Source organism: Hirundo rustica, chromosome 3 (genome assembly GCF_015227805.2).
Source record: "Hirundo rustica isolate bHirRus1 chromosome 3, bHirRus1.pri.v3, whole genome shotgun sequence".
NCBI classification, from domain to species: Eukaryota; Metazoa; Chordata; class Aves; order Passeriformes; family Hirundinidae; genus Hirundo; species Hirundo rustica.
Window position 1 is genome coordinate 33,738,161 of NC_053452.1, and position 25,525 is coordinate 33,763,685.

The window sequence follows — 25,525 nt, forward strand, 5'->3', positions numbered from 1 at the left end:
AGCCCTAATCACACTAGGCGTGTTCATAATGTAAAAAAAAAAAAGTGTTTCCAAACTGATAAATTAAAAACATATCCCTCTCTGCAAATCATTAATTTAATTTAGAAAATGCAGTAAAAACATGTTAAGTAAAATTAAGGATACTGACTTCCACATAAATTTAAAGATACTCACTCTGCAAAACATTGTCCTCTGCAAATCCAAAATGTAAAAGTCATTTCAGCAATTACTGCAGAGTGCTTACACTAACTCCAGTAATGTCAAATATTTAATTTCTGCATATCAGCAACAAGGCTCAGGTCACTGTATTTAAGGTTTTTAGTCAAAACTGCTTCCCTTTCTCTGTACGCATCACAAGGAAAAATGCTGGCATCATCTAAGCAGTAAATTCATAAAGGAAGACAATGCATTTCTCTCCTAATCATGCTACAGGTATAACTGGAGAACAGACAGAAAGAAAAATTATCCTCACTGAGCCAGTGAATTGCAAAAATATCTTTGCAGCTGCATGTGGACACAGGGCATGAGCTGCTTGGCTCTTGTCACTGGATCTAAGACAGTGAGCTAAAACCATAAAGCCATCCTTCTTTACATCCTTCTAAATACATTCCCACTCCTCACTTGCCTGAGCAGAGACTCCACTCTAAGGAGACTGCTCTGTTGGCTCTCCACTTGTTCAAGTTCTGATGTCTCACAGGGATTTGAATTAGTACTTTAGTAGAGATAAGGCAAGTGCTTTTGCAGCAAATCTCCCCATCACCCCCGTGAATGCACTTTCATCTGCTGCTTGAAGCAGTCCCCCGGTGCACAAACCTGGTTCCACTCAGATGGAACTAAAAGCCACACGATGCACTCCAGAACACTACCACTGCCAAAGGGGCACAGAAGCAGACAGAGGCCAGTCCAAGTTAACACCCACTTCACTTTACAAATGTACAAAGTGTAGATAGACATGTATTGAGTCCCCATCACCAATTACTTCATTCTCTGCATCTGTTCTTGCTGGGTTGCATTACTTGCTCAGGCACACCCAGTCACTGCGCTTCAGGGTCTCCTTTCACCTGAGACCCAAGGTTCCCCAAGCTTCTCAGGCATTGCTTCTTCCTGGGTTTTGTGTCTTCTGCTGTCCAAAGTTCTCACCTCCAGCCTGTCATCTCTGCTCATTTCACCTTTCATACACAACAGCTTACTCTTCCACAGTATCACCTAGTCTCACCACACTGAAATCGATTCTCCTAAAGACTTCTCCAAGCCCAAGTATGATCAAAAAAACTTAATTCTGCAATTTCTTAACTTTAAGTAAAACATTAATACTTTAATGGGTGCCTCATTTAAGCACACAGAGAAAAACACAGCTTTGAAGCCAACTGTGTAGCATCATGTCTGACTCTTCAGTTCTCAACAGCAGGCTTAAAACCTTACAGAGATATAGCCTTCAGCCCTCAATTACTGACATGGATAGAGCACTAAGAATAATAATAAAGCAAACATTTTTTCACTGCATTTCACAGCCATTCACGGTGCCCTAACATACCCTGTCATCCCTAGCCTCTCTCTAGCAGAGTCTCAATTCAGAGACAGCTCCCCAGCTCTATTTTCAGTCCTCCCTTCTCATTTCTACATTTGAGTTTGCCTAACTCGCCTTTGTAATGGCCCATGTCATTCGACAGCTCCTCAAAACCATTTTTCATCCCAATACCTTCAAGTCATCCTCATACTCCTGACTGGGCCGTGAATCACAAAAAGAAGTTGGGGGTTTTTTTCCCTTTCCTTGTATCACAAACCATACTGACTGCTGAAGGGGACAATTTGAAGAGGTCCGGGGCTAGAGTCACATGCCCATGTAATTCAGTATAATAGATCAGTCAACTGAAGCAGCTCAGGCCCCTGTGTTCCCTGCAGGAAGGGTTTACAAGTTTTATTTCTAGATAAATTCAGTCTGGATTCTCAGAAATTTACACTCTACCATACACTTGGCTCGGGGCTGTCCAGGGGACTGGTTCTTGGGGCTGGAATTCATTCAGTGTCTGCCTGGAGAAGAGATCCCACCCTCACCCTTCTCCAGGTGGAACATGGTTTGCACCGACCAGAACCAGCCCGTGAACTGAGCCAATGAGCACCAAGCGTTGACAATCGAAAAATCCACTTTAGAACTGTAACAGAATGATGGCTGGTGGAAGCAAGACAGCTTTACCCAATCCCACCATGCTTCTCAGCACACACAGAGAACAGGTAAAATAAGTGTTTATTGAGCGTATTGAGCGTATACTCAGAATATAGAGTAAAGCTGGATACTTTTTCTTGGCAACATTTAACAAATGCACTGAACAAGTTTGATTTTCTTGCTCCAGAGCAGGGTCAGGGTAAAAGTTGTAACTACATGAAAAGTACAACCATTGAATAAAATGCTTATGAATTCTTAGCACTGTGAAACACAACTGCATTTTTCCTTTTGTTTCCAGAAACAAAATAAACATTTTAACCCACCAACAACCAGAATAAATCAGACAAAGAAAATTAAGGACAATATTAGGTGCAATTAAAAAAAAAATTCCACTAAAACTCACACAGTTATGTATAGCAAGAACAAAAAAAGTTCAAAGTAATTTCTGATACAGAAAAATGCACGCTATGAAATGTCTTTAATTGGAAAGGAAAACAATTACTAACTAAACTGACCTCAAAATGTCAGCTTGGTGGGCTTTTCTTCAATTAACTGACAGTAAAAGGGTGAGAAGAAAAACCTTTATTTAACATTTCAGAATTTCAAATATTAAGTAAGACATTGAATTTCAGCATGCATTGTCAATTTCTGTATCCCAGTAATTAATATATGCATATCCAGTGCTCACAAAGTTGGTAGCAGTTGTAATAAGAATGAACAACATTACCTGAAGGAATTGATGTCGCGTAAAAGAAAATTATTTGGAGCGTCCTAACCGTTCAAATATATTTGAAAAATTGATACGAAATAATCAAAAAAGGAAATCAGATCTCCAAACTGAGTAAACAACAACAAGGCAGAAAGGAAAAATAATTTAAAATTTTAAATAGTTCCTGTCATGTAAAATACGATGCGTTCTAAATACAGGTATATACTCCAACATAGGAAGTAGGCCTAAGCTTAACATGGTTTAGCTTATTTTCATTTACAATACCCATGATGCATCCTGAAAAACAATTTATGCAAGAATAATAAAAGATAATAAAATTTTCTCTCATTATCTTGCCTTCCTTGACATTTAATGTCAATCTGCAATAACAAAGCTAATAATGATCTTTGTCTTCACACACTGCTATTAAAGAAAAGCATTTCTTTGTAAATTAAAGGGCAATTTTGTTCCCACTATTTCAATCTTATCTTTCTGGGCTAGGATCACAGAAACTCATGGCATAAATCATCCTAAAATCCAGATCACCTCCTCTCTGTGAGAGAGGTTATATTCTTTTGAAAATAATCATGTGTGCAACCACAGCCTAAAGCAGAGCAGCATGAAGCATGGAAGATTTCATCCAAAGTTCATCACATGATATGGATGCCAGATACTTCTAGAGGTTTCACATTCAAAGCTGAACGTACAGCAACCTCCCTAAATCTGCAATTGTGAAACATTTTAAACAGACATCTCAAGAATTCACAGGAATTCAAAAATAACCAAAAATCATACTTTATACTGGCTTATAGTAGGAACATATTCTTTAATCATATGGCTTCCAGGTCTGCTAAGTAATTAGGTGTATGAACTTTATGCAAGTATCACGTTGATTTTACTGGGACTACTTGCATCTGTAACACAAGCTGAGCCACACAATGATTTTGGCATCTAGGCAATCTCACACAAAGTATCACATCTACAACAGCTTCCAGGCAACATCTGACTGCACACCTCTATTACTGCTTCTTCCAGCTGCCACAACAGCCAGCTCACTCTGATGCACAGGTAACAGCAGCTGCAGCAACAAGCTTCAAGGTGAAGTGGGAATTACTGAACTTCCTCTGCACTGCCAGTTAACCCCACAAACAGGGGCAGCGCTCAACACGTATCAATACCAACAAGACCTTAATCTGAGCTTATGGTCAGATTAGCTTGCTCCAGACCAGAAGATAAATCACAAACATTCATCTGTGTAACCATGTAATACCATTGCACGCAGTGTAGGAGACATCAGAAGCACTTTCCATTAAAAGGTAGAACTTACCCCTCTTCTGTACCCAGCCTTCCTTCACAATGGTAACATCGCTCATGATGACTCCACTCTGAACCCCAAACTCAAAAGAGTACTTCTCTGAGTTATCAGCTTGTCTGTTTGGCTTCTTTTCTGCAGCTCTTCACAATTTCTACTGATGAGTCAGACTGGAAGGAAATATTAGAGAAAGAATTTGAGTCTTTTCTGTTTTTCTCACTTGACAGCCAACAAAAAAGTCTTTGTTGATGTATTTCACTGACTGAGCTCATATTAAAAATCTGCCTTTATTTTTAATTAACTGTATAACACAATCATGTTTCTAGTCTTACAGCACATTTTCCATGAACACTACAATACTAAAAAGCAGCAGAATGTGTTAAAATCTAAGTCATATGGCACTTTCATAAAAGGCACACAGCAGAATTCGCTCGCACTAATGCACAGGATGCTGGTCTAAATGAAAGGCTGCCGGCCCTGCTTCAAAGGCCCTACTCTGAACATAAAGGAGTTTTCCCACAGCTGTCAGAACCCGTGCAATGGACAAGTGCTTCCTCTCTTATGGCTACTTACAATCATATTAAGAGAGTGAAAAAACTGAATGAAAGGTAACATTCTTGCTACTTCCACTATAATTTTATTGTAGCCAATGCAAATCCTGAACTTACAACAGTTTCGCAAAAACAGCATCACCTCCAAGTACACAAACAGAAAAACAAGTTCACATAAGTAAAAATTACCTAAAAACACCCCCAAACGTTCAGTTTATGAAAAGAAGGAGGGCACGTTCTCTCAAAGCTTTAAGCCAGGCAGTGACCAGAGTGCTCTTTTCCCTACAAACCTCAGCCTGCAGGGCACAGAAGGGAAGTTAGTCCTGGAACAGGACATACCACTCTCAGAAGCCACAACCCTCTCTTTTGACCACCTCACTCCCAGAGTACCTAACAGCTGTGAAGAAGAGATAAACAGCACTACAATTAAGTAGGAAGAGAAGCCAGAGGCCAGGAGATGTCTCCTTTTGCCAGCAAACTGCCTTTCCCCTCCAAGCTTCAAAATAAAGAGAAGCATTCAAATAATGCTCATCCAGAAAAGCGTGGGAAGCCAAGAAATGGGATTTCTCTGATGGTGGAGGAATGCCCTTCCACAGCTCGACATACAGGAGCACAGATGTACACAGCGGTGGCACAGAACAGGAACCCCCACACAAGTGCTATCAAATGCATCCCATATATGTCAATTTAGTAGACTGACCAACAAATATAAACAGGGAAGAAACAAATACAGCTGTGCTAGAAGCAATCTGTGCAACAAACGAATGAAGAAAGCACTCTGAAATCAGGTTTTTTAACACAACCAAGCACAAACTAAAAACAGAACCATTACAGACATACAGGTTGTTTCTTATTTATAATTTGAAATATGTGTATTTGCATGACACAGCAGCTAGATGGAAGGCTACTTTTGCATAGATGCTGTAACATGCAAAATAAAACTTGGCATGAGAATTTTTTCAAGTAGTATGCAACAAAAATACAGCACAACTCAATTTTGCAGAAACACTCCAGTGTGCCCAATTAAATCTTGCTTTCACTAAACTATTTTTTTCAAAAACACTCAGTAATTTGGCTGCATAGACGTAAAAATCACAACGCTAAACTTGTTAATAGTGTGAAGTGTAAGTAATATTGACTACTGTGTGTCGGAGACATCCCCACGGCACTGGCAGATATGGCAGTGAGACCTGAGCAGGTGACACACAACCTTTGGCACTGGCATCACACCCTGCTGCGTCCAGCAGGACACCACACACCTGTGTCTATAGAAACACACCCTGTTCAAGCTTTCATAAGAGTTAAAAGAAAATGTTATGTACACTTTGGAAGGACATGAGAATGCTGTACAGGTGTTAATTGATCTAACTTTAGCTGCTTAGGCATCATTTCATACACAAGCCAGTACAGCAGAAATAACTAAAGCGTGCATTTCCACATCTTACTAATGTGAGAGCTAATTTCTGGGCCAGACATTATCAGAACTTTTGTTTGCATGCTTCAAATGAGATAAGCAAGTCTATCAGCTGTGCATGAAAAGAGATCTGACAGATTAAGACACGCGCCTGAAAGCAGGCTGCTGTTCCGCCGTTCTGGATCACTGCAGCACAGCATCAGCTCTTATTACAAACCCATAAATCTCTCCAAAGCCCAGAGGTGGGTGTCAAACAACTGTGACCTAAGAGCAGCTGTTCTGGGAAGGAAATGTAAGCACATCAATTTCCAAATACCCAACTTAAGTTTCATTTTCTACAAGACTTTCATTGCGTTCTTTGAGAAATAATCACAGTTGAATTCTTTTGCCAGCTACAAAGACACAAGAAGCAACGTAACACTCAGTATTTACCCTGGACTGGTATATGCTGCAATACATTTTACCCTTTGGGCAAATTTAATGTACTTTCCAGTTTTGGTGTGTGCTTGTGAGCTGTGCAATGATTTATTCTTACTGGTAAAGACATAGCTGTAAGAAATTAACTTCTGTACCAAGTAGTAATAATCTTGTCTGCCCACAGACTGATCAATCAGTCCATGATTTATGAATGAATTCATGCTTGAAGCTCCCTGTTTACCCACTGATTACAATTAAGTTAGTGTTATGCAATCAAAATCTGATCTATGACCGACTTTCATGTCAGACAGTGCTAGAAACAATCTCTAGTGTATGTCTGTAGGCTTGCATCCCACCCATCACATGCACTGCTTTACTGAATTTGGAACAAAATCCCCAAAATAAAAAAAAATAAAAAAATTTTTTAAAAACCCACATAAATATGGTGATAAAATTAACTGCACTATCCCCAGTTTAGCTCCACAGTATTACCAGAAACAACTTTAGAATTACCAACAGTTCTAAGGTTGGTAATCGATTGCTCCATTAATGGGTAATTAAAAGTCAAGCTGAATTACATAGGAAGCTGAAGGAGATAAATCAAAGCATTAAAAAGCTAATGAAAATAAAGGTTATATGTGCACACTACACTTTCAAGAAGTCATTTGTAAGCATCTGTAATATTATCTCTTATTAAATGCCTTTAAGCCTTTCTAAAAGCTCTACTCCTTTACTCTAAAAGTCATTCAGCAATGCTCCAGAAGAGCAGAACTTTGAGAGTCACTTCTTACCATGACCAAAACTGGCCTTATAGTGAAAAAGAGTCACATAAAAGCCTTCTTCCCTGAAGATATAATAAAGAATTGTGTATAAATGTAAATGAGTCATCTGAAACACACAGAACAAAAACTCTAACATAAAAATAGCATTTCATTTGTAGTTCAACTACTTCAAGAAAAGCTACAGAAATGTTTATTCTGCACATCTGGCATAGAACTTAAATACTTGCTAGCAATCAACTCTGCTCTCCTGATGCACTTAAAGTTTCAGCAGCTGGTAAGCAGTAATTTTTGCAGTTTACCTTACTGCTATATAGACTGAACCCACAGAAATAGGAAAAAAATATGTTAGAACTAGATGTGATGATGTTTTGCATTACAGCTGCTTCCTACAGGACAGAACTTGACTTGTTTCATATGTTTTCTAGCAACTTGAGAATACATCAGATTTCCCTTCCCTGCCCCCCCCCCCCGCCAATTTTCAATTTTTTTGTATCTTATCAAACTTGGAAGATATTTTTCCAACAGTATATTGTGTGTATTCTGCAGACAGTATCAGATAGCCATGTATATGCACAATACATACAAGAGCCCACTGTCAGCACACTTTATGATGCATGTGTAAAAATTTACTCCATTACAATCAGTGATGTGAAGAATTTAGGGACACAGTTTAGTGGTGGACTTCGCAGTACTAGGTTAGTGGTTGGAAAGACCCATTCCAGCCTAAATAATTCTGTGATTCTATGCAAACACCTGCTGGGGGGTTTTATCTCATAAAAAATGCACAACTTTTCCTTTTTTCTTCAGGAAGTTATTAAGCCACCTTTGTAGGGTGAAATAAAACAATTCAGCACACTTCTAAAGAGCTAGTATTATACTTTTAAGTTCCTAGCTGTAAAGGTTGCAAAGGCAACTTTCTGACCAAAGATTAAGCAGAGACTACTACAAGCAACAGAGTTCCACATCCCCATGCAAAAGCTCATAGTTTTCCTGAGCCATGGGAAAAATTAGCCTTGAAATCTTGAACTTTAAGAATATCAGCAGTATAGAGAAGAACCATCTTACTTCACAATGCTATGATACGGGAACTATAAGATCAACAATTAAAATGAGCAATGGACCATTCAGTATTGTCATGGGTTAGTACAGTTTAGATTTTCAGTCATAGAGGAATATAGAAAGACGGCTTTTCCCCAGCTTCTCTTTTGAAATTACGGGATGCCCATCACAGCAGTCAGCCACCTACAGAGACCTGGTGAATAGTGAGAAGGAAAGAAATCCCTTCCAAGCAGAAGAACTAAAAACTATGTTTCAGGTCTACACTTAATAACGACCATGTGCAAGTGAATTATCATTGAGATCCATAATAGCAGACAAGACTCCTTTGAAATCTGGGCATCTTCCCATTTTCCCCATAACAAGAAGACAGCACCCATAAATTCAGTGTAAATTGTATGATTCATTTCTCTGTTGTGAGAACTTGCACAAACACAGGCTTCTACTTTCAACAATTTTGGTGCTGAGATAAAAACAGAAACTCTCACATTTACCAAGTCAAGTTACCAGAGAGAATATCAGGAGAATCTATTTCAGTGCTTCCAGAGATGATCCCCATAACTTCTTGTACCATTATCAACTCAGTGAATCATCCAACCTTGTTGTCTTAATATATGAGTCCTACCATTTTCCCTTTTTACAAGTAATAATTTGTTTAGTAAAATGTTTGGGAAGAAAAGAATAGTAAGTGAACATTTCTGATTCTGTTTGTCTGACTCACTGAGATTCTTCAGTCCCCCCTGTAAGCAGAGCCAAATCTCATCATCTCTATCTCCTTATTTTGCAGAAAAGTAACTGAATCGTTTTGTACATGTACACAATACCCACAGCATCAAAGAAGCAGCTCTTAGTGGCTTCCATCACACACGTTTGTTTCCTTGCTTTGGGGGCTTTTCTTTGTAGCAGATCAAGACATGATGAGTTCCTCTCAAATTTGAGTTTGGGCGACTCCTCTCAAACAGCCAAGCAGGCTGTAACTGTTTCCAATGCAGGTTGCACTCCCATAGTGAGGAATTCAAAATGTCAAAGCTCCAAACTAAAACCAGAGTTATCTTTAGGAATGGAAGCTGAAATCCAGGTTTTATTTAAATGAAAAACACATGCATATCCTCCTCCCTTAGTAAAGCTGGCCAAACAATTAGAGGATATACAGCACATCATCAAAAATTACACAAAAGACTATGTGACAGAACAGAGATTGCTATAAAACTTGCTAAATCAAATTAAACTACATTGTTAATGGAAGAATCACATTCAGGTAAGTGCTTTATCCAAAAATTTTGAAGTATTTATACAGGTTTTAATAAACTACCTATTCTGGAATTCCGGTTATACTGACTGATTTAAATACTATCACAACTTAGACTGAGGAAAAAGCAACCTCTAGGCACATAGTATTTGTCCAATTATTAACTCATTGAAAAATTGAAAAAAGAAATACAAAAAACCCCACAATATCAAACCAACACAAAAGATGAACTGATTTGACAAGACAAAGAAATTAACAAAAAAGGATTATCTAAAGAAAATAGATTCTAAATTTGTAAAATGGTAAACTTCCTTTACATACAATTAAAATTCTGAAAGATAGCTTAAACACTTTCTAAGTACATATATTTACAGTTTTTAAAACAAATCTAAAAAAACCCAAGGATATCTCCATAGTAGGCATTGCAAATACTTCTTAAAGTATATTTCATACTAAAAGCCTCAATGAACTTTAAGGAAATTGATATTAGAAATTTACTTGTAACAACTTTACTTTGTAAGTTTTGATTTGGACTAAAGAGGGACACAATAGGAAAATGGCACTGCCTATACCTTGCAGTAAGGAAAACCAACATACTTTGGAAAACTTAAATAGCTCTTTCTAATGCATGCTTAGGTGTATGCTTAATGTTTGCAGTGTTCTATTTTCACTTTCAGTATGTCAAAAAGCTTCACATAACTAATATATGCTCAGATAAGCCTAGTTAGGAGAGTGCAGGTGCACTGAAATATTAATACACAAGTTAGATGTTTTATTTAGATTCTGCAACTGAATAAGTTTATCAGGAAAGAAACCATCATTCTGTATTTTATTTCCTATTACAATGACAAAGCAAGTTATTTTAAGGAACAAAGGTACATTTAAGGCAAGGTGAACAAAGCCACCCTTGCCTTTGTTTACCAAGGTATAAAGGAAGTTTCTAAATGTAACTAAATTGTTTCTTTAGAATCCCATGTGAAACATTAACAACCCATTGTTTTGCCTTGTGTTTATTGACAAAAATGCTTTAAATCCGTTTTGTCCCCCTCAAATCACATAAAACAATAACTGAAAAGCGGACAGAAGCAGAGATAAAACTTACTAGAGTGTATGTCTGAAACGTAACCAAAGAATACTTTTCAAGTAAAAAAGATGGAGGAAGGGCTAAAATTATGTATTAAAAAACCAAGTTACTGAGGCAATGATCTTGGGAGAGTTTTGAGACTCAGGGGAAGTCAAATCAAGGATTAGCTGAGCTGAGTATCACAACTATGACAATGTTACTTCAATCAACCCTTCAAAATATGTAGTAAATTTAATTTGCCATGGATTAATGTAGGAATATTAATCCTTGTCTTTTAGAGACAAAGATCCTTTGCTTTTTAAATATATAGTCTAGAAAATACTCAAACAATGAAGAAAAAATAAACATAAGTTCCATATTTTTAAACAAACTAAAATTATTTTTCTATGTCTAGAAGACTCATGGGGAAAAAACCCCAAAACCTAGCCTAACCTAGTTTCCAAAAGTTCAAAGAATCTGGAAATTCCTAGTCATTCTAGAAGAGATTTTAAAAGATACCTTTCAAGAGATACAAATCAAAATTTCATTAATCTCATGTATTTAATTATGTCTGTGATAGCAACTTTTCTGCAGGACAACTCTACATTGTGCACAAAAGATCAAGCACACCACTGAATAAAAACAAGAAATACATGAACTACTCATAAGTAACAAGCAAGTACTGAGAGAAAAAAAAAAGGGTTCTCAAAAATTTGATATAAAAGATGAGAAAAGTTCAGTGACGTGCCTACCAAATAGCTTACTCTTAAACTCTTACACAGTAGGTTTTATTTATTATGTCTACGTTGAACAAATCAAATTCTGAATTGTATTGTAATAGGAATGAACTTTGTGATTCCTTTCTACAGAGCAACCAAACACTGCTGAACCTCCTGTCAAATCCTGACACTGCAACATGACTAGAACATAATCAACTTCTAACCTAAAACCTTTGGATATTCTTGATCACACTCAAAATGCATTACTTTCATCAACCTGAGATCTGAATTTCCTAAGGACTGAAGGAATTCTCTACAACCCTAACTTACACACTAGGTGAAGCTCTTTGGCAAATGTTGCATGAAAAGTCAGATTACATGAAACTCATGTGTACAGCCTTAATTCCCTGTGTCAAAGTGTATCAATACATTTAGAAAAGGACATAGCAATTTCAATAAAAGCTCATGAAGCAAGCTGCAAGAACTACATATCTCAAGAAACACACTGAATGCTGAGGGGAATAAAATAAGTGTGTGCTGGTAGAAACTGCTTTGCAAGATTGCTGAGACCAAGAACCAGTGCATTAATTCTGTGGTGTTAAACCAGCTGTACAAGAAGCTGTTGATTGTTGGGCACTGACATTCCACACCTACAAAAAGGCAGTGGTGAGATCTTCATTGATCTAAATCTGAAGCAGGGTCTTCATCTCTGCTCCTGCTATAGGAGGCATTCAAACAATTTTGTCATGTGGGCAATGCAGGGAAGTTTGGCAAACCATGCTGTCAAGTCATTCAGACATGCACACGAAATACTGGGGTCCCAGTTGCATTCTTAAGAGAATTTAAATAACCACTGTTATTTAGTCAGGATATTACAGAGAAAAAAAAAAAAAAATCACAGGGCAACAACGTGTTCTTAATGCTATTTTTGATCAATATGACTCACACTTAGACACTCACATAGAAATATGTGGAAGAAGAAGATTGGTCAAGATGGGTTCAACATATATTATTTATCCTAAACATAATAACTGCTGACACAAACAGTATCAAAAATCAAAGAAACATTTAAATTGAGCAAAAGTATGCACCTTCACATACAAAAGCCAAATATGCTTACTCTCCTTGACTGTAACATTTAATGTTATTAAATCTTGGGGGTTTTTTCTTGGAAGTATTAACTTTGTAACATCTTCCTACTACTACCTGAACAACATCTTTAAATAATAAAGGAAAAAAATAATCTGTTTTAAATCCTTGTCATGCATCGTAAATGTCCATATTTATTGATCTAGAGTAATGGAACAAGGATAAAACGCCAAATAATCACCTACTATACCACTGCATTTTTTTACATACTAGTGATCTGCCTAAATAAGTTTCACTTCTAAACTCTCATAGGGAGTCCAGAATGTTGTTCATACAATTACCCAAGGAAAAGAAAAAAATCAAACCAAAACTTTAAAGATTAACTTTTATGCTAAGAAAAAAAAAACCAAAAAAGGTAACTTTCACATTAATTGTTTTAGTATTTGCTGGTAGGTTTGGGGGGAGGGGGGTTGGGGGGGCAGGATTTTGGGGGGCTTTTGATGTTTATTTTGGGGATTTTGTTGTTGTTTCTCAGTCTTGAATTTTTAAACACCTTGAATCATCTTTTTCAGCTATTGTGTAACTTATCTTTAGAAAGCAATCTTTTCTATACCACAACACCTTGTTGCAAAGAAGAGTTACTTGTGCAACACATTTATTTACCAAGGAGACCCTGTGATCCTGGGGAAGTCTCTTCCTTTGAGCACAAAGAAAACACATTGGTCAACATGCAAGTTTCTCACTGAAACCACACCTTTCCTCACAAGCAATGCAAAACTTCCTGAACTACATGTTGTGCTAGAAAGCACTCCCTGCCTATTCCATGGTGTTCTTACTAGGCCTATCTTAACAGAATGAGAATCCAAGATAATGCAAATTAACCTAATATTCTAGAATAATTCGAAAGGGCACCGAGGTCGGCAATCTTTTCTTTTAAGAAGACAGTACTTCAACAAAAAGTTGTAAAGTTCATACAAATACTGAAAACAAAAGCAACCATTTAACTTAAACAAAACTCAAAGATGCACACATTTAACCATTTCCCCCTTTTTGAATAGCTACTGTAGTTCACAAGGGGAGTCTTGCACATTTTGAACAGAATGTTTATTAGTTGGAAAAAAGCGAACAGAAGACTTTTGTTATACACACAACCGAACCCCCTACAAAACATGCAGCTACAGTATGGTGTGTTACTTTCATAGGATATCGATTTGTTTATGTACTATCCATGTCAAAATGAAAGCGTGGCACAACAAAGTTTTCAGCCACTATATGTCCACGCCCTTCCACTCTCCAACGTGGACTAAAGTAAGCAGCATGTCCAAACCACAGAAACTGCCAAAGAATATCGGGTCTCTGCTTCAAAACTGAAGGAAAGCTAGGCTACTATGTTGCCAACTCCACATCACCTGTTGCATTAACAGCATGAAATGAAACTGTAAGCAAACATTTACAAGAAACTGTATCTTCTTCATACTCAGAACAGCACAGAAATTTCAAACGCATTTAAACACACACCACTTCAGTAATGGTTCGTAACTTTCAAAACAATTGAGTATTTCAAAGTTACTTAGCAAGTAATACTTCTAGGGCATAGAAATTATTATTCAGTAGGTCTCTTTAAACTGGGAAAATGTGCACCCAGAGAGTGAAAGAACACACAATCACTTGGTGTTAGGCAAATTCCAAGTAGTCTGAAGGATCTTTTATCTTTTGGTTATAATAGAAACTTCAGATACATACTGTTGCAAAATACAGTAGGAAGTCAAGATACGGTTTCTGGTTAGTGTCTTGCAAACAGAAGCTTGGGTCACAAACATCTGCAGAGCTCTAGTGAGAGGTTTTCAGTCAAACTCAAACTCAAAAAAAAAAACCAAAAAACCAAACCCACACACACCAAAAACAAACCACCAGAGTATTTTCCCTTTGACAATGCAGTCAGTTTGTTCCAGTGTCAGTCAACAATTTCTAGTGCACATCAATGCTATCCAATCCTTATAACTGTATCTACTTCAACTGGGGCAAAGTTAAAACTAGTACATGTCTGAATTCTCACCTACTTTCCCTAGAATAGCAGCATTTTGCACAAAAAACACATCATCTGCCCCCAAAATGCAGAACAAATGAGGTAGTAAGACACTGAAATACTACTTTCTGTGAACCTATTTATGAAACTAAAGAGACTACTGAATCCATTCAAACCTAGTTAGAGTAATGCACCACAGAATAGACTGTCTAAAAGAAGACAGTCTTGTTAATATTATCTGTGTTTACACACACACCAGGCACTCACATCAGACAAAAAAAAAAAAAAAAAAAAAAAAAAAAAAAAAAAAAAAAAAAAAAAAAAAAAAAAAAAAAAAAAAAAAAAAGTTATTTAAACAATACACGTAGCCTTCTAGGAAACAGAGACATCTTATCTCTGAAGTTTTTCTTTGGCCCTTACTTGAACTTAACTTACTGGTTGCATCCAACTAAAATATATCCACATGGACTATAATTAGTAGTTCAATCCAATTAAAAGAAAAAAAAAAAAAAAAAAAAAACAAAAAAAAAAAAAAAAACACCTAAACCAAACAGTCCTACAAACTTAAGTAGTACACTTACTTTAAAAGCCAAAATAAGCTTCCTTCTCTACCTCATGTACTCTCTTTCCATCTTCCTGTAAACAAGCAGATCTTGCCTATAGAGCAGCTGACAGAAACAGGAGATCATGCTTAAAATGTTACTTGTCATAAGTTAAGGTCTGCATGCTTCTCGCCTTGAGTAATAAAGTCCTCTAGGTGCAAAATGTGGGGAACCATGTTTAGCAAAGTTATAGCAAGATCTAAATAAACATTAGCAGAAGAGACTGCTCTCTGTTTCTTCAGTATTGAAAAAAGTTGCCAGTACAGGTATGAGGCACGTCATAATTTTTGTAATAAAACTCTTAAACAGAGACTCGGACACATTTTCATAAAAATTATGAGATGATGTAGGTGCATGCAAGCAGCCAGTCAACTAGTAACTACATTAAAGAAAAGCAAAACAAAACAAAACAAAACAAACTAGAATAAAGGTCAAGAGAGATTAAATTGTTTATCCTTTCCACCCGTGGGAAAATAAGATTTTTTTCTTTTTTTTTAACATTTAATCAACGTATCATGGGGGAATGTGAAACAACCCTGGCCATTTCACACCTCTTGGATTCCCATCCAGAAGTAAACTAAGAAGCGGTGCCCATACAAAGCAACCCCGCAGCCTATGAGCCCGGCCGCGCTGGTTACATCACGATCATTTGCATTTAAACTACAATATATAGCGCTGCGATGCCGCTGCCGAGGGGCGCCGCGCTGACCCCCTGGCGGGCAGAGCCCCCTCCGCTCGCACCGCGCCGGGCACGGGGGCACAGCGCGGGCCCGCCCGGCCCTCCCCGCCCCGGGCGGCACCTGCCGGGACTCCGCCCGGGCGGACCCCGCCGCAGGCCCGGCCCGGGGCAGCCGCCGGTCACCCGGGGCAGCCGGCTGCGCATCAACTTTTTTGCATGTGGGCCGCGGCCTCCATGATGGCCGGGGCGGGCGGGCGGGGGGGCCGGTTTGTTTACTTGCAGCCACAGCCGGCGACGGTGGCAGCAGCAGCAGCAGCAGCATCACCATCATCCCTGGTGCGAGGCGCTGCCACCGGCGGCCCGCGGGGCGCGGAGCTATTCTTAGCGCAGGGGCTGCGCGGGCACACACACGCGCACACACGGGCACGCTGGCGCACACGCACAGAAGTTCCCGGCGGATAAAATGCCGCGCTAGTCCCGGCACGGGCGCCGGCGGCACGGACGCGGAGAGGGGCGGCGGGGAGGGGCCGCCGCCGCGTGGGAACCGCCGGCCCCGCGCATCCAGCGGCCCCGGGGCGCACGCCCTGCCCTGCCCCTGCCGCCCCCCCTCCCCCGTTACATAACTCTCCCCGCCGAAACGCCCCCGCCCCGCCCTTCCCCACCCCGGCCCCGCGGCCCGGCGGGGCGACCCCCGCCCCTCCGCTCGCTCCCGCCCCGCCGCCGGCGCTAGGCCACGGGCGCCCCCGCCCCGCGCTCCCCCGCCGCCCCGGCCCCGCCGCCCCGCATCCCCTCCCCGAGCGGCCCCGCCGCCGCCCGAGCGCCCCCGCCGCCGCCCGGCCCCTCCCGCCCCGTACCTGCAGAGGCGGCGGCGCCGCGGGCGCTGCTGCGGAGCCCGAGGGCGGCGGCGGCTTCGGGGGGAGAAGGGGAGGGAGGGCGCCGCTGCCTCCTCCCCTGTCCCCCCGCCGGGCTCGGCGGTCCCTGGCGGCCGGTGTCTCCGCGGGGGCGGGAGGAGGCGGCTCCGGCCCCAGGGCGCTGGCGGCGGCGGCTACATGGAGCTGCGCGCCCCGCTACGCAGGGAGGCGCCCGGGCGGGCAGCGCGGCCGCAACATCGATGCGCGGGGTCAGGAGGGCGGCGGCGGCGGCGGCTCCCCCCCGGCGCACTCACCCCGGAGCCGCCCGGGCCCCGCTCTCGGCTCCTCCCGCCGCCTCCGCCGGGCTCGTTATTGACTTTCAGGAAAACTCCCGACGTCACCGGCTCCCCCCGAGTGTCTCCCCCTCCGCGGCGGTGGCGGCGGCGGCGGCGGCATCCCCGGCTCTCGCGAGAAGCGCGGCGGGGACGGGGGGGCCGCCAGACAGCGCGGGGGGAGCCAGACAGAGGGGGGCGGCTGAGGTGAGGGTGGGGGGGGCGGGCGGCAGGGAGGGAGGAGGAGGAGGAGGGAGCGGCGGAGGGAGGAGGGAGCACGGGGGAGGCGAGGCAGCCCGCCCGGCTGGCAGGCGGGCAGGCAGGGGCGGGAGCCGAGCGGAGCGGAGCGGCGTGTCCCGTCCCGCCGCCGGGCCGCGGGTGGGAGCGGGAGGATGCACGGATGGATGGATGGATGGATGGATGCAGGCAGCGGCGCTCGCCGGCGCTGCGCCGCACCGCGCCTGGGTCCTTCCTTTCGGCGTCGCGGCCCTTCGCCAGCCCCGTGTGCGTGTCCCGGGGTTAGTTCCCTTTGTTCTCGCACTCTGCAGTTACACGGCCCCCGCCCCGAGCTTGCCCTGGTACCCGGAGTGGTCCACTTGGCTCTGCAAACTCCTCCAGGAATAGAACTACCAGTTACGCCGCAGGAAGCCGTAATTCATCCCTCGCTGAAGTGTTTAGTGAATGCGCCAGCCTCAGTGTTGCTAAATTGTCTGCAGGCTTCTCCTTATCCCGACGAGTAAATAAACACCTAGAGAACGCGTACACCAGCGCTCCCGAGGCTCTGACTCTTCCCGTTGCCACAAGCTCTGGCGGAGCGGAGCTGGTGTCGGCGGAGCAGCCGTGCTGCGGGGTGCCGGGCACGGCGCTCTCCCGGCTCGGCGGTGCTGCCTCTGGGCTGCGCAGGCCGGGGATGCCGGGCCGGGAATGCCCGGCCTGCTGCGCCCTGCCGCAGCCGCAGCCACCGCCGAGCCCGGCCCCGCAACCCTGAGCAGTGCCTGGGGTTCGTAGGTACGGTGCTCTCGACCCACGGCTTAGCGGCTGTGTGTATGGGGCTGCTTTAGAGGAGCATAGTGCGTACAGAGACGTCTTCTGTCGTTTATGGCTTCAGTAATATGCACAGATTAATTTTCTGTAGTGATTATACACGCGGTTCACACTGACCTGTGTCAGAAACTACTATTGCAAAGGAGAAATAGATATTTTGGATTGCATGAAATGCAAGTATTTGCTCCATTTCATCAGTACATTTTTTTTTTTTTTAACAGAAATGCATGTTCATCAAAATTACATTTTAAAAAAAAAGAAAAACAAACACCCAAAAATGTTTCTCTAGCATGAACTTCACCTTTAATTTCTAAGTTTTCTTTCCCCTCATAACCCATTTTCTACAACTCTTTGAATCATCAGATTTCCTATTCTCTGTACCACTATGGGGCTTCAGAGAGACTTTTTGAGAACCTAAATAATCATATGAGTTGGCACAGGACTGGAAATTTGCCTCCAGGGGCACTGAATCCTTTCCCTGCTGTGGCAAGCAACCACACCAATAATCCCATTCATAAATATGCTGTTTCCTCTTAGAACTATGAAGTTTGTTTGCTGCTCTGTTCTCGCTAGCAAGCTACAACCTAAGCTCTCTGTCCCCCTACCTCTGAAGAAAACCATCATTTATACTGTGTTTGATTAAGTTAAAAAGGACCTTGCCAAGCATGACTTCCTTTCCCAGAATTTACCGTTCGGTCTTCCTCTTTCTCAGAAATGCTTTAGTAAAGTGAGCATCTTATTAACCATCAATATTCACAGAGAACCATAGTATCAATTATTAAAATATGTTTATTCACTAATGTCTCCTTTGATCGTTGCTACTGTGCTGCTCCTGAGAAACTGAAGGTGTAGTTCTTGGAACGCACCTTCTGTTTGCTGCAATTCCTCGGAAGGGCTCAGAACCTAAGGCAGCATGAAATCTGCATGGGCAGTAGCTGATAGACTGCCAATCAACCGTTCAGGTGCCAAACGCTGAGTGTGAAATCCGGGCCCACAGAAAGTCCTGGTATTTGATATCACTCAGGTCATTCATCCCCGCTCGATGTTAACCCCTGCCACTCGCAGTTGCAAATTTCTTGTTAATAAAGTATATGTGTGCAGTTGGTCACCCTAATTGATGTCTCCAAATCTTCACAAGCCAGCTATGAAATATCTCCCTTATGATGACAGTGATTTTGCTTACGTTTTTAAGTAGATACTTGGTGTAAATCACCTCGGAAAAATCAAACCTAAAAGCACATTTATATACTTTTTAAAAGAAAAAACCCTTGCACCCTGCTAAGGAAAAAGAAAAAAATATATATATATATATATTTACCTACAAGGGGAGATAGTCTTCTACACTTTATTTTGTTACTAATTGCTGAAAATGAAACTGGGCTGAAATCTGTCATGTTGACCTGGAGCTTAAACATGTATTTTTCAGCAACACCTGATTAGGATAATTTTGTTCTATCTGTATGATATAGATAACTATTCACAGGTAATTTCTTTTTAATTCATTATGACTTTGAAATCAGATTCGCTATCATCTTACTCCTTATAAATCAAATATCAATGCTCTGTTTTGAAATTCAGAGTTTCTAGCTACTCCTGCTCAGCCTTATATATTGACCTCAGTGTGCTGAATCTAAACTGATACCTTTTTATATGGATTATTAAATGTACTATATAAGTGCTGCTATGCAATGATTTTTTTCTCTATATGGAACATATAATAATTTTATTCCTTAGTATCGCACTTCAAGGCTTCAAAATGATTTCTTGTAAAGAGTTAATCACTGCAAATTGGACAGAAATGACCCCTTGATTAACAACCAAACAGAGGTATACCTCTCTCAGAAATGAAATGGCTGTGATGTACATACTGTGAACCTAATGAGGTTGTAGGTTCTGCAGAAATGACATAATTTTCGGATTAATTACAATGTGACATGAATTTAATGAACATATTAACAGCATATGCTAATGAAGAAAGTATTGCAGTTCACGTCAGAAGGAGAATAGGGCTGCATGTAATTGCAGGAAAAAAATGGGAGCCTCTGATATGTTCCAATTACAGTTGTGAAACCAAACAAATAAAACCCATTCATTGTCATTTATCTGGCACCATCAAGAGAACTTGATAAACTTTTATATGATTGTTATTGCCACAGAAACCAAAGGGGAAACCCGCAGATAATCTCAATATAAACCGGTCCATTCCAAGGCAAAAACGTGTGTATTTCTTCCTTCACTTAACATGTTCTTGTTAACTATTACCACTACCAGAGTGATAAGATCTAAGATTACAAAGATTTACATCCTGAAAACAAATAGTTAAATAGGAGAGAAGATTCTGCCTGCAGAATCTGTTCTCTCTGCCTCTACGGATAACATTGCCTTCAGTTTAATTTTGTTCCTTGTTTCTCATGTCAGCTAATAAGCTTTTATTCCATGTAAGAATGCATAAAGAAAAACAAAACAACAAGAAAGACAAATGAAACAACTTAAAGTGTAGAAGATTCATTAAAAAAAAAAAAAAAGAAGAAGAAGAATTTAAAAAGGACAATGGGTCAGGTGACAATCTCTGGTATTAAACTCCCAATTACCGTCTGCCTTGTTATTGTTTGAAAAGCACACAAAAATGCCAGTGGAAACTAACTGACAGGAGGGCAAATTTGCTCTACATAAAATGATCCTTAATAAATGTTATGCATTTTTTAATAGCGAAGTTAAGGTGTTGCCTGCAAGAGTTGCTGCTTGTTTTTCAGTTATGTGTGTAGCTCTTAAAAACCTGAAACTCTTCTATCAGTGAGTTTAAGTTCAGCTACTGCAAGGAGTGAACGTCTTATGTTGAGCTCTGACTGTGGTTTCTCTGTACTGTGTGTGCACAGACACTTCAGGACTTCAGCCACTGCCACCTGCATTGTAGTTGTCTCATGACAACTGGATTTCTCAGAACAAGAAAGAACTCATGGTAAAGTTGTAGAATTCAGATAAGGCATGTGGGAAAAGTGTAGGCAGGGGATGTTTGAATCCGCTGGATACTAGGAGGAAACAGAACTTGTGGTCAGTTGAATTTTACAGCTAATATCTTTTCCCTTTCTGCTGCATTCACTTCTAAGTAACTTTATTATTTTAATCTCTTACTTCTTTGTCTGTAGTCTCTTGGCATTTATGTGTTTATTTATTTATTTATTTTACTTTGATATTTCTGCTTCTGTGGCTGCCTCAGAAGGCGATATTCTACTCCATGTCCCCAGATATCTGTTACATGGTTTAGACAAAAAAAAAATTGGAGAGCAATTTCTTTATTTTTAAGATAAAAACAGTCCAGAGGGGGAAAAAAAAAAAAAAAAAAAAGCTTCAACCTGGACTCTAGATTTTGCATCTGCAGGCTGTTTTGCTACACGTGTCTCCAGTTCCATGAAACTGCTTCAGCCCCACCCTGGCTGGGCTGGCTTTTGTTGCTGTCTGGCTCCTACACAAAATTGTGTGGATACAGAAAGTTCTCCTTTGCTCAGATGGTCACAGTTCATCAGTGCTTACAAAAGTTAAGCTCTTATGAGCCCATGTAGACATATACTCATACTATAATTATTAATAATATACTCATATTATTATTAATTTAGACTTGCAGGTTGTAGGCTATCTGTGAATACACAGTAAAGAAAGATAGCAATAAAGAAATCATTCTGTCCTCCTGTACGTGGCTGAGCAGTACTATAATTGCGCTCAACACAATAGAGACTGGATATAATACTGTGTAAATATCAGTTGATTGCACTTATTTTACAGCATGTTATTATTGCTTTATTATTTATTCTCTGAAGATTTTTAAAAAGTGTTTTCCTTCCCCTTCTTTCCCATACTCCCACGCACTGGAGGTCTGCAAAGAGTGTGAAAGGCACATGCCCTACCCCAGTGACCTTAACCTGCTTTGAAACCATACATGACAGTAAGGACAACAAACAACTGGAGAGAAGGATGGGAAGAGGGCAGTAAGATTACACAGTTGCAGTTTAGCTATATGCTTTACTTGATGTATAGGCCTTCAGCTGAACTTGGAAATTTTTCCTCAGTGAGAAAATAGTTTCCATGGTGCACAGATTTATCTGAGGGAGGTCAATCTACTACAGAAGTAACATGAAAAAATTAAAATGCCAGCCCTTCCGCCTGAGCTTTTTTTCCCCCTCTTTCCTATCCTATTTTAATTTCATCAACAGAGATAAAATATGTCTTTGAATAAAATTCTGCAATTACTACCATACAGCGATTTCTCACACAGAACCTTCTCTGTGTCCTGGTCTCACCTAATTGAAGTCAATGAGAAAATGCCAGTTGAAGCTGTTAGGAGGATCAAGTCTGTAATGCCTGAGCAAAATCAAGGAGCCCGAAGCTTAATGGAGAGAGAAACAGAATTTTAAACAAATGTCTCCTCTTCAGTGGTTTTGTGACTAGGACCATTTTCCCCATGTGGTCCTGAGAGGATCACAGCATCACGTCTGCCCAAAGAGTTAGGAAGAAACAACTGCAGAGAACGCTGGCTGTTGAGGGACAGGAAGCCATCTATTGCAAAGTTTAGTCCAGATCCTTGCCTTTATTTGGAACATTGCTCTGTCTTTGGCAAATATTAGTAGTGGTAAAGAGCATCTTCCTCTTTTAGTGTGCTCCTTGGAGCACCTTTCTCTGCCCCTTGCTCCCGTGCAGACTTCACAGTGTGATTTACTGGATGGCTTCCCTACGGTATCAATCACTTTGTTTGTAGCTGACAGCCCTCCATCTTTTCAATCTGTAAGAGAGTGGCTGAAGTACAAGGAAATAATTTCAGTGTCAACAAAAAGTATTCCATTAGACTAGATTGTTGGTTACCCTCATTCCCAAACACCACCCTTGATCCATTGTGTGTCAGAATGTACCTGCACTTTCTGGAAACAAAGCTGTGACACAAAATCAAAGAATCAGGACAAAAGTGTAGGAAATGAAGACAGATTGGGGTTGCAATAACAAGGACCTCCACAGATCTGATAAGTATGTTCTTGTTAATAAAGAAGAAGAATGAGGTAGTAAAATATTAATGGAGCATTCATTAATAGTCTTCAGAAATGAAGGACAGATTGCCTTGAAGACTTCACTTACTTTACACTATTTTGCCTGGTTTAACTGGATATTGGCCTGCTTCGTATTAGGCAAAGAAAACAGAAGATAATGCTGAATCTGTCCCTTCATACATACCTATGAATACAGGAATCTGGTATGAAATAAGAGGGATGGATGGCTACAGTAAGGTTTTTCTGCCAAATTTGTTAGCAATCTGTTATGCAAAACTTCATGGAAACAGAAATTTGATCAATTACCGACCTCTTTATAACTTTATTTACCATGAGCTGAAGGAAAAAAAATGTGCATGAGCAAAGAATGGCAAGTTGTGACTAAGTGCAAGAGACAAAAGTATTCATCCATCCTCTCCTAATGCCAAGATTTGAACAGGGTGCTCCTGAGCAGATGGTTTAACAGACTAAAGCATTAGTTTGCTGATCCTCCGTGCTTGCTAATTAATTCTTCAGTTTACTGGGATTTAAGATGATTGTTAAAAACAAAGCTTCTCTTAAAATAAACTTTAGGTAAATGTTACAAAGTGGTGGTTAATATTCTAATTTCTGTAACAAGAATGTTGTGTATTTTCTAGAAAATATGTTAATTATCTAAATGTCCTGAGTGCTATCCTTAACACTTCTGTCTCTGAAATTTTCTTTTTATAAGAATGTGCTTTTGTATTCCCGCTTAATTAATCCTCTGACTTCCTGTTGACATTCTTGGGTCAAGATTATGTCCTTGACTTCTGTGAGAATGGCATACGCACAATCATGGAAGGGTTTAATTTTTTGTAGCAAAATTGTCCTCTCCCCCTGAGTTGTTTTAAGCCCATTATCATGCAAAATGCAGAAACTGTAACATCTCCTTTGTTGTTTTTTATAGTCATTGCTATTCTAAACAGTCAGGATTTCATGTAGTAATTTATTTCAGTTTAACACTAAAATGGTGAATTCTCATTCAATTTATTAAAATGCAGTGCTGTAGAGTAGCTTGCTTTCTATTCGATTTAGACAGTGGGTAAATAATTAATTTATTTTAGATTTCCTTTTTGTAGCAGTTTCATAAACTGATGTCAATTTGATAACAGAAGAACTGCTCTCAATAGAAACTATGGAATTTATAGCACAGCAATGGAAAAAAAATAATCAAGGAAAAATATTAGGATGAAATAATGTTATACAAAGTTGAAAATATGAAGAAAAAAAATCACTGGTTAAAAATAATCTCCACTTACTAAAGCTAAGGCATAAAATTTGATACACATCTGTTGCTTGCAAAGGGTAACCCATGCCAGTATTTATGGACTTCAAAATTTGTGAGTGGACTCAGAGGTCTCTTCCAGACAGCTTATGATGGCTTAAAAGAAGGTCCTGTGCCATGGTCTTGCTTTGACACAGGAGATGCTGTGAAATTCTGCACCTGATTTTTGTGTCCTGTTCTGTTACCTGTGAGTTCGTATGTCTTTTGTGATACCTTCCTTCAGGTAGGGGTTTGGATTTACTGGTGAGAATTCAGATATTTATGTTATCTCTGTAACTCTTCCTTTTGTCAGAAACATTATTGGTTGTTTGTTATGTTAAAAACTCTTGGCAATTCTCCTTTCAGAACAGCAGATAAGAATTCTTATTACTATTGTAAGGAATTCATAGCTTGCCTCGTTCTATAATCTATCCATCTTGTAAACCAGGAAAAAGCTATTATTATAGATGATTCAAGGCTGAACTTTTTAGTAAGCTGTCAGTATGCCGTCTTCATAAAATCAGTTTTCAGCTCTTTTCAAATAGTGCATTTTCATCCAGAATAACTGCAAGGAATTTTGAAATAGTTTTAATATAGTCTTAACAGGGAATCTACACTGGGGCTGCTGAGAATGCAACATACTTGTTTACATGACATATGAATTGAAATGAAAGTAACACAATAAGCTCCTCAGGGTGAATTAATGTTAGTAAAATTGCATTTTTAGTTTCAATAATTTTAGATAGGTGGTTTATTACCACATCAGCCAAACAAGTACCAGAATACTATGTCCAGCCAAAATTCAGTATTCAAAAACTGCTAAGAAAATTTAAAATCATTTAAAAATTAATGACATGTTGTTGAAACCCTACTTTGTATTAAGAGATTATATTGAAAGAATCTGATCTCTTTAAGAAATAATGAATTAATATTTTTACCCTGTAATGTGGTAATTCAACATATAAAAGTAAAATACCTTTTGGAAGACCTGATGAATGAAAACAGAGTTGACAAGCTAAAAATGCAAGTACAGCTTTAGCAGTAAGGATTATTAAATTCTGTGATAATATTAAATTGGAATAATTTAAGCAATGAGTGCTAGATTCTCTGCTACTTTAGATCACAATTAAATATTCTTGTTCAGCTCA

At 40.2% G+C, this 25,525-nt stretch overlaps 1 protein-coding gene across 5 annotated transcripts in view; it reads right to left on the reverse strand.

Moving 5' to 3' along the window:
- The window catches only part of AKT3 (AKT serine/threonine kinase 3), a 154,013-nt gene extending 136,217 nt beyond the window's left edge, over positions 1-17,796 (reverse strand). The window contains exons 1-2 of one of the 5 annotated variants that reach the window (XM_040057628.1): positions 17,779-17,796; positions 4,201-4,355 (exon numbers count right to left, since the gene is read on the reverse strand). In XM_040057628.1, coding sequence (XP_039913562.1) covers positions 4,201-4,246 — 46 coding nt within the window. In that variant the 5' untranslated portion in view covers positions 4,247-4,355; positions 17,779-17,796. Of the gene's footprint in view, positions 1-4,200; positions 4,356-15,132; positions 15,151-16,275; positions 16,294-16,686; positions 16,798-16,997; positions 17,138-17,778 lie in introns of those variants that run through there. The other 4 variants (XM_040057624.2, XM_040057623.2, XM_040057627.1 and 1 more) reach the window with 4 other exon arrangements.
- Between the last annotated feature and the right edge of the window lie 7,729 nt (positions 17,797-25,525).